Source organism: Lepidochelys olivacea, assembly GCF_965140295.1.
Source record: "Lepidochelys olivacea isolate rLepOli2 genome assembly, chromosome: 14".
NCBI classification, from domain to species: Eukaryota; Metazoa; Chordata; order Testudines; family Cheloniidae; genus Lepidochelys; species Lepidochelys olivacea.
The window spans coordinates 40407010-40417318 of NC_140424.1; the positions used below are offsets into that span (position 1 = coordinate 40407010).

Sequence of the window (10309 nt, forward strand, 5' to 3'; positions counted from 1 at the left end):
GTACCATACCAGTCTCTTTCCTTTCCGTAACCCTGTATCAAAGCACTGAATCTGCTCTGCTCTGCAATGCTGAGTGAAGACCCGGGTACCTGAGACAGCAGCAGGGGAAAGGTGTTTGAGGGATGCCTGCAAATCTCAAGCCACGCGGAGACCAGCAAAAGGGCAGCACTTCACTCCGCTGAGCTGCAACGTCTAGTAACCACGTTGTTAACCTGCTGTGGCGCTGGACCCGGGTAACCAGCTGCATCCGCAGCAGCATCTCTGCACAGCACGGCTTCCCCGCCACAGCTGAGTTCCGTCGCCGTGTCCCCGATGGCGGCTTCCCGGACTGCCCCAGGCCTCCTCCGTCTGTCCCCACATCCCCTGCTGCAGCCGCAATGGGCAAGTGGCCTGAGAGGTCTCTGTTTATCCCACACCACGTACCCTGCAGGCCCCTAGTGCGAGCTCCCCTCACACCGGCTGCCCTCGGCCACTGGGCCCCAGCCCTCACCTGGGGGACAGGAGCTTGGTCTCCCTGCAGTCCCTGGTCTCTCTGCTGGGACTCACAAACTGGGAGAAAATGGGACCAGGCCTTGCTGGGCGTGGTTGTGTGACAGGGTCACCTGCCCCCTAGGGCCCAGGCTGAGATCCCAGCACATTCCACAGGCCCCTGAGCCGCCAGCAGATGGACTCTCAGCCTCGGTCCCTGTGGTGGTGGGGGAGGCTCTGGGTCATTGCCCTGGGGGAGCTGCTGGGGGAGGGAGGAGATTTAGCTCCTCACAGACAATTTTAACAGTTTTAAAGCTTCAACTTTTTGAATCTCAGTGTCTCGTGTCATTAATTAGTTCTGGCCTGACCAAAATATTGTCTGATCCCCCCAGAATTGATACATTTTTCACGAAAGCCTCCAGGGGTGAAATTGGTTGGGTCCTTCCTGCTCAGCAAACAGCAGGAGTCACTTTCAGACAAGGAAACACCCAGTTGCTGCTGCAGGTGGGGCATAGTGTGAACTCAGGAAACTGTAACTTACCCTGTCCCACTGCCCAGAGGGAGCCATGGCTGCAGAGAGCCCCGTGGAAAGTCTCCAGGAGGAAGCGACATGTCCCATCTGTCTGGAGTATTTCACAGACCCTGTCACTCTGGAGTGTGGGCACAATTTCTGCCGAGCCTGCATTGCCCAGTGCTGGGAGGGACCCGACACAGCTGCCTCCTGCCCTCAGTGCAGAGAAACTGTGCAACAGAGAAACCTCAGGCCCAACAGGCAGCTGGCAAATGTCGTAGAAATCGCCAAACGGCTGAGTTTCCAGGCAGCAAAGGGAGCAGGAGGGGGTGGGGTGTGTGGGGAACACCAGGAGACTCTGAAACTGTTCTGTGAAGAGGATCAAACCCCCATCTGTGTGGTGTGTGACAGATCCCGGGCTCACCGCGCTCACACGGTGGTTCCCATACAGGAAGCTGCCCAGGAGTACAAGGTAGGGAGTTGCTGTCCAGTCTAATGGGTAATAACTTTGGATGTTAATTACAGGTTAATGGTGTAACCCTGTCATTCAGCTGTGTGTAGCCTTCATTGCATGAAAGCTGATTGGGGGAGTTACAAGCTGTGGCTGGTATTACTGGTTGTATCACAGTGTTTATTGTTATTTGCATCCCCTAGAGACCCCGGATGAGATCTGACCTCGATTGTGGGGCCTTGCACAAAACCCGGTAGGGCCAATCCCTGCCCCGAGCCATTTACAGTCTAAGTGGACAAGACAGACAAAGGGTGGGAGGGGAAACTGAGGCACAGTGAGGGGAAGTGACTTGTCCAAGGTGACTCAGCAGATCAATGGCAGAGCTGGATATAAAAACCTGGTTTTCCAAGGCCCAGTTCAGTGCCCTAACCACTAGCTACTCTTCCCCTTTCAGCAGCACTGAACAGTGATGAAGTCCAGACAGTAGGAGGAAAAGACTCCTTGATACAGGTCTAAGGCCCGGCAGGGAGAGGAGGTTTCCACTGGGATTCTGAACTCCTGTGCTGCTCCTTGAGGGTTAAACTCAGATGCTGCCGGCCTGCACTAGAGCAGATCACTGGGCTGAACACGGTGTGGGACCCCGAGCACCTTCAGTCCACACCCACAAGGGCTCCAGTCAGTGCAAGTCCATGCCACATGCCACTGGGATCAGACTTATCATCAGCAAAACTAACCCCTGGGCCGTGCGGACCAGTGCCACTCTGACCTGTTCTCCTGTGTTCATGGGCAAGGACCAGCCAACGTGGTTCCGTTCGTCCCACCAGGCAGCCCTTTGAAATCTGCCAGAATCCACCGCTTCTGGGTCTTTGCTAGGGACTTTGGGGTAGCTACCCAGAGGCCATTGCCAGGGAAAGGGGCTAGAACAGCACTAGGGCAAACCCCAGCTGTTCCTAACACAAATCAACACATCTAATGGGGTTTTCCCTAGTCCTTAGATCAGTGCTGTCCCACCCCCCGAGGTACAGGGCTGAAAGTCAATATGGCTGCCCCCGATATGACTGCCCCCGGTGGTTTCTGGGATTGGTATCACTGTTTGTTAAATCTTCTCAAAAACAGCTTTATAGATTCACCATCATGGGACACCAGTTTTCCACTGGTTCAACTCAATGGAGAAAGTGGATATAATAACTTCAAACCATCTGAGTACAAAACCCGCCCAATTTCCATAAATAAGGTTTCATTTCCTTTGTGTCTCTGATGTCCTACCTCTAGAAAGACCCACTGTTGTACACAATATTGTTGTAACTGTGTTGGTCCCGGGCTATGAGACTATAAGGTATATAAGGTAGGTGAAGTAATATCTGCTCATGGCAGCTTCTGTGGTGAACGAGAAGCTTTCAAGCTTACACAGGGCCCTTCTTCAGGCCTGGGAAAGAGTGTGTTCCCCAGAGCTGAGTTGTGTGAAGCTCTTTTACCAACAGGAGCTGGGCCAGCAGAAGATATTGCCTTACCCATCTAGTCAATCCAGGAAGACTGACTGTTGTGTAGAATTTTGGGTGGAAAAACACCTCATCCACCCCCTTCAACCCTGAAAATAAACCCACAAAATCGTTTCTGTTTGTCAGGAAAAAATACAAGCCCATCTGAAGACTCTGAGGGAAGAGAGAGAAAAGCTGCTGGGATTGAAAGTGACTGGAGAGGAGAGAAGCCGGGAGTATCTGGTCAGTGCCTGTTGTTCTTCGCCTGCTGGGACATTGAGCTGGGAGGGATGTTTATTGGTAGATTTCTCTGTGGCCTTGTGTGTGTTTCTCCATGATCATGGGATACTCTGTGTGTGTGTGTGTAGATGTGCGTATCACAAATGTGTGTGTGTGACCCGCAGTACTGCTGTCTGACTTTGGCTTGACCCTTCGCATGGCTGCCTGATTCCGACTCCAGTCCTGATCCCCAGTGTGACTCCAGACACTGATTCTGGCTCAGCCTTTGGCATGACTTCTGAGCTCGATTGTAGCCCCAACCCTTGGTGAGATCCTGACTTTGACTTCAGCTCTGATTTCGGCTGTAGTTCCTGACTTCTGACTGCAGCTCTGAGCACTAGGCCTGTCGGCTCATGGCCTGGTCTCTACACAGATGTGTTAGAGATTGTAAAGAAACTCTCTCTTGTAAGACTATATGAAAGGTCATCAGGCTCCATCCATGTTCCTGACCAGCCCTTTCCTTATTTCCTCTAGAAACAGACAGAAACCGAGAGGCAGAAGATTGTGTCTCAATTTCAGCAACTGCGGCAGCTCCTGGAAGAACAAGAGCGACTCCTGCTGGCCCAGCTGGAAAAGCTGGACAAGGAGATTGTGAAGATACAGAATGAAAATATCACCAAACTCTCAGAGGGGATTTCCCGTCTCAGTGAGCTGATCAGTGAGATAGAGGGGAAGTGTCAGAAGCCAGCAAGTGAATTCCTGCAGGTGAGACTGAGCTAGAAACATCCCAAATCCCAACACAGGGACAGGACAGCTCCTGAAGTACAGGCACCGGGGTCCAGCAGTCAGAGATCTCAGTGTAACTCAATGTGTGCATTGCTGAAATGTGAATGACTATTGTTCTTTGCAGACTCACAGACACATTGATATTAGAGCTGGAAAAGCCCCATTAGCTCAGTGAAACCATGGCCCCGGGGCCAGGGCAGGGCTGATTTTCCCTGCATTTGCAAAATCCCTTTCCTGGAATCCCAAATGTGTGTCAGGTGGTATGAAATTTTTTTTAATCTCTCTCTCCTCTCTCTCCCCTCTAGGATGTCAGAAGCACCTTGAGTAGGTACGTGGCTCTCTCTCACTCCCACACATACTTGGCAATGCTGGGGAAGAGCATGGAGATGATGTTAGCACTGCATCTCCACAGCAACATGTATGGGGATTTTGGATACAAATCTCTCAGATAAACTTAATCCTGAGGTTCTCATCCTGGTACAGAAGACTCTGGAATTCTCTATTCAGTGGGAAAGACTGACCTCAAGTGTTTCCTCGAGATGTCACATCCCTGGGGTAGTGGCTGCCTCAGGATTGTGGGGATTGAATATGGGCCTGTCACTACTGGGGCCCTGGTTACTATTCAGCCCAAGGCAGCAGTGGTCAAGAGTCTTTCCCACCTGAGTCTTTCCCAGCCTAAGGACAGTTTGGAGACCTGTGTGGAATGAGCTGGGGACAGGGGAGTTGGTGTCTCAGTTTAGTTCCTAGTGGACAGATTTCTACAGCACTTTACATAAAGAAAAGGAGGACTTGTGGCACCTTAGAGACTAACCAATTTATTAGAGCATGAGCTTTCGTGAGCTACAGCTCACTTCCTCAGATGCATATCGTGGAAACTGCAGCAGGCTTTATATATACACAGAGAATATGAAACAATACCTATTCCCACCCCACTGTCCTGCTGGTAATAGCTTATCTAAAGTGATTTCCAGCACAAATCCAGGTTTTCTCACCCTCCACCCCCCCACACAAATTCACTCTCCTGCTGGTGATAGCCCATCCAAAGTGACAACTCTTTACACAATGTGCATGACAATCAAGCTGGGCTATTTCCTGCAGAGAGTGAATTTGTGTGGGGGGGTGGAGGGTGAGAAAACCTGGATTTGTGCTGGAAATCACTTTAGATAAGCTATTACCAGCAGGACAGTGGGGTGGGAATAGGTATTGTTTCATATTCTCTGTGTATATATAAAGCCTGCTGCAGTTTCCACGATATGCATCTGAGGAAGTGAGCTGTAGCTCACGAAAGCTCATGCTCTAATAAATTGGTTAGTCTCTAAGGTGCCACAAGTCCTCCTTTTCTTTTTGCGAATACAGACTAACACGGCTGTTACTCTGAAACCTGTCACTTTACATAGGAACCTCCTGTCTCTCAGAGCATGGAGGCCAAAGAGTGAATTGGCCATGGAGACTCAATTCCCCTTTTGTTCCCAGAGCTGATCTCACCAGACCAGAGTTGAAGAATATTAAGGAGTCCTGAGAAGGGAAGGTTGTACGGCCATGGGCTGTGTTGCACCTACTCTGAGGCTGGGAGAAGTCGAGGAATTTGAACTCCAGGCATATTAGAGCAGCGACTCACTAGCCAGAACTTATCATGAGTCACACAATGAAATATAATCATGTGAAATTGTTTCTCTCCAGGTGTGAGAAGGGGAAGTTCCAGCAGCCAGAGGAGATTTCTCTGGAACTGGAAGAGCAAATCAGCGATTTCTCCCAGAAAACTATTGTGCTAATGAAGACTCTGAGGAAGTTCAAAGGTACCCAGAAGGGATCTAGGAATGGAAATTGGGAAGAGCCTCTGAGACTGTGGGAAGAGAATGGTGCTGGTCAATTGGTTCACACTTAGATGATGCTTCTATTTAATTTTTGGGTGAGAAGGCCAGACGTTTGGATCCAAGACACACAGGTTGATTAATTCAAACCTTTGTTTGCACCAGAAACATGCTTTTCGATTACAGTTACAAAGTAAGAAATGACTCATCGACTTTAAGGTCAGAAGGGACCATCATGATCCATCTACTCTGACCTCCTGCACATTGCAGGCCACAGAACCTCCCCACCCACTTCTGCAATTTACCCGTAAACTCTGGCTGAATTACTGAAGCCCTCATATAATGATGTAAAGACTTCAAATTACAGAGAATCCACCATTTCTTCTAGTTGAACATCGGTAAATGATACGTGCCCCATACGGCAGAGGAAGGCAAAAATAAACCCCAGAGTCTCTGGCAATTTGATTTGGTGGAAAATTCCTTCCCTATCCCAAATATGGTGGTCAGTTGGACACTGAGCATTTCAGCAAGACCCAAAAGCCAGACACCTGGGAAAGATTTCTCTGTAACTCGGAGCCCTCCCCGACTCATGCCCCATCACCAGCCATTGGGATATTTGCTACTAGCCATCGCATATACAAAGAAGTGCTGGTCAGTTCCCTTCTCCTGGGGCAAAAGTGGGTCACGGGGGATTTCTCCTAGGAAGCTCTAATTACGTCTTACAATCTCTGGAATATTATACACATCCAAACTGCATATTTACTAGTTCTTTTCCAATCACCTTTGAGTGGTATGAATACAAAGTACCTTATATAGGTCACACACTACACATGCATGAACACATCATTGGCAGGGCTTTTTTTGTTCAAGTTATTTTTGTGTTATTGTTCTTTTCTCTGATTGGTTTATCACCACTGATTATGCACACGCCACTTTCCCCCTTGTCTCCACACAGCGGGTATTGGACTTTGCTAACTTCTCTGTGGCTGGATGCACAGCTCCCCTCAGACAAGCTCCAGCCCGTCATTGCTACCCCTCCCACAGCTGCACAGACCCCCCCCCCCCCCTCAGCCTAGCTTCCCAGGAGCAGCGGGGATGAGGGACTGTGGGATGCCACTTCTGGGAGCCACCAGGGTTGAGTTCCCCCCCGCCCCCACAGAAGAATTTCTTCTACCCTGGCCCCTGCTCACAAGAGATCCACAGCCAGAGCTTTACCCTTTGTCCTGGTCAGGAGACAGAGGACGTTCCCATCAACCCTGGGATCCCTCCTGCCTGGAGAGGGGTGCCCTGGTCACAGTGTGGTGATGGGAAACCCTGCTCCACTGAGAGACCCCCCTCCTCTGCTTCCCACATCCTGTGACATGATGGGGGATCTCCCATGTAAGGGACACAGACAGGGGAGAGACATGGGGTAAGCGGTGTAGAGGTGGGACACACACACACAGAGACACTCATCCTCCCATCAGACATATTATTTAAACGAGAAAAATAAAAGACTAGAGACAACAATGCACTGAAATATGGTTTTAGGAGAAATATTTATTTCAATGCCCCCATCCCACAAAAACAATATTGACTGCGGCAGAGAGGGACATTCAAAAACACTCCCCTGAGTTGAATTTATTACTATTATTATTGTTTATTATTTATTAACGAGCTAGGTTATGTTTTTTTCAGTGTGGAAAATTGTGTGTTATTTTACGGGTTGAATGATGACTGAATGGCATAACCCCCCGCCAATGTCCGCCACTAACTCTGGTAATTTTGTCAAGTGTCCGTCACACAACATGATGCTGCCTGACCCTGGCCAAAGGGACCAAAGTGGGTAAAGTTACTTTTCTGCCAAAGTCTTTGTATGATCTGGATCTAGGTTATGACAAAAGGCTGTGAGTGAATGAGACAAACCAACTGGAGTTGGAAGGGTGGGAGGGGATGAGGAGGGGAAAAGTAAATCTCTCTTTCAGATTGTGTGTCCTGGGATGGTTGTGAGGCTGAAAGGACGTTGGTTCCATTGCTGAGAGATGGCTGAATGAGAAAGGAAACAGAAGGTTTCAGTTAGTTTCTATGAAATGCCTGAGTGTGTCTCTGGGCCTCTCGATCTGTTTCTCTGTCATGATGAAAACTCAGTTCTATGCGTTCAGAGTGGGGACACTGTTATAAATACGAAAGTCTGAAATCTCGTCTCTTTTCTCCTTTCCCCCGCCAGACACTCTGCCGTCTGCACTGGAGACACAAATTGGGGAATCCCTAGGAGCACACAGACAGGGTGAGTTTGCAGCTCGAGACTGTCTTTAAATTAGGAGAAAATTCCAGTGAAAACATCTTCCTGAGATTGTAACGAAAGTTACCAACCAAATCACCAGTGGCTGTGGCGCACACAGCCCTAAAAATAACCTACTCACAGTGAGGAGATCCAGGGGCACTGGAACATGGGGGGCCAGGGGGCCAAGCTCACCCTCTTTTTAACATGGGCATAGTTTGGGGGCAGGGGGCCGTGTTGGCCCCCCACACTGCAAGCCTTGGGCAGGCGTGGAGCATCGCAGCGTTGGCTGTGCTTCATGGAGGGGCGGCTGATCAACTGCGCCCTGTGTAGTGCAGCTTCTTCCTGGTGCTTCTCCCTCTCAGTGGCCCCACCCCTGCTCCTCTTCCCCCCGGACCCTCCCCCGCCCTGGGTGGTGCACGCCGGAGAGTGGACATGGGAAGGTGGAGGGTCAGGGGCTCTCCAGAGTGGCCAAGGCTCCAGCCTGGCCAGGGGCAGGGCCTCGGTGAGAAGATGAAGAGTGGGGCTGGGCCAGGGAGAGGGGAGGGCCACAGGTGTTGCGACCTCGTACCCCCCTCCCCAACTTCTGCCAAGGTGCCGGAACACCTGGGGAGATCCCAAGCTGACATCACACAAATAATCCTGACACCAACCCGAGTGCTGAGTTCATGCCCATGCTAATGAACAGAAACACTCTCCCTGAGCAGCACCCGAACAGAGCTCAATGCCCTGAGGACTGACACATCCCTCTGCTTTACCCCGGTGGAGGGAGTCTCCCCATTGATCTTCTCCAACATCCTGCCTTTCCTCTGGGCAGGGCTGGGCTCTCCCATTGGAGCTGCTTCCTGGATTGGGGTGATCCTTTCCCTCTGATGCTGCCAGCTCCTCCCTTCTCTCTGGTTTGGGGATGGAGCTACCCCACCCAATGCCACCTCCTACTCTCTAGTGTTAATCAGCTCTTCCCCAGTGCTGCATCTTCCTCTCTGTTCCCAGCCCTGGGAGTGGAGACTGCATTAGAGGAGGTAGATTTCCTCTGGTCTTCAAACCTGTACCTGCTTCCTCTGCTCCCTCCCCACAAAAACCTTTCTTGGTGTGTCTCTCCTGCTGGGAATGGAGCAGAATCAACAGGGGTAGCTGGGAGCTGATGCTTTCGCACGCAAATGGGAATTAATGAAGTGGGTCTCCTTACAGAGACTTAGGAAGTGCAGTGACATCCCTGCTCAATCTCAGGTGCCCAGAACAGAAGCAGCTCCCTGCGATCCAGGCCTGTCCCAGCCAGAACAGGGCTGCTGGGGAGTGTGAGAAATGGCCCCAGCCTCCCCCAGGGCCAAGCTCTGCCCCTAATGCTCTGATTCTCTCTCCCCAGAGAATGTGACTCTGGATCCAGACACGGCTAATCCCAGCCTTGTCCTGTCTGAGGGTCGGAAAAGTGTGAGATGGGGAGACACGCAGCAGCGACTGCCCAACAACCCTGAGAGATTTGACACTGAGCCCTGGGTGCTGGGCTGTGAGGGATTCACAGCAGGGAGACATTGCTGGGAGGTGGAGATCGGGGGTGGGCGATGCTGGGCTGTGGGGGTGGCCAGAGAGTCTGTGGGGAGGAAGGGATGGATCAGCCATAGCCCAAAGGGGGGGATCTGGGCTGTGGAGCGGTGTGGGGATCAGTTCCGGGCTCTCACCTCCCCTGAGACCCCCCTGCCCCTGAGCCGGGCCCCCAGCAGGATCTGGGTTTGTCTGGACTGTGACCGGGGGCAGGTGACATTTATCGATGCTGCTGACGAGGCCCCGATCTTCACTTTCCCGCCGGGCTCCGTCCCTGGGGAGAGAATCCACCCCTGGCTCCAGGTGTGGGGGGGATCCTGGCTCCGACTGTGCCCCTGAGCCCCACAGCAGAGGGGGGAACCAGAAATCAGCCTCTCTAGCCTCACGGACCCCAGTGTCTATGACCTTGGAGGACTCCCATCTACCCAACCCTTATCTTATGACCTCTGGAAGCTCCTTCCCCTTCCTCTCTGCAGCCCCAGGCACAGGACGGGGAGGGGAAGGAACCCCTGGGGCTGCAGGAGGGGCAGAGGGGCCCTGAGGGGCAGAGGTGGGGGCTGGGCAGGGGGCAAAACTAACAGCCGGGCTGCGGACAGGCAGAGACGGGGGCTGGGCAGGAACCAGCAATAATCAATCAGGGTTTGGGGGGCTGGGGAGAAGCAGCAGCAGGGAGCGGTTTGTGCAGATCTGTGGGATTGGATCTCATGGGGTCTCTCAGCCAGAGCTCCTGCCGCAGGGGCCCAAGTCACTTCAAAACAACTGGTGGAGGGGATGGGTAGGAGG

At 51.8% G+C, this 10309-nt stretch overlaps 1 protein-coding gene across 1 annotated transcript; it reads left to right on the forward strand.

Annotated features, from left to right (window-relative positions):
* Positions 1–1023: 1023 nt before the first annotated feature.
* LOC311530930 (zinc finger protein RFP-like) lies at positions 1024–9865 on the forward strand (the record flags this gene model as incomplete). Its single annotated transcript, XM_084647992.1, has 7 exons — positions 1024–1451; positions 3056–3151; positions 3662–3892; positions 4219–4241; positions 5594–5709; positions 7931–7990; positions 9351–9865. The coding sequence occupies exons 1-7, from the start codon at positions 1035–1037 to the stop codon at positions 9863–9865; spliced, it is 1458 nt and encodes a 485-aa protein (XP_084504118.1). The 5' UTR covers positions 1024–1034.
* Positions 9866–10309: the final 444 nt, after the last annotated feature.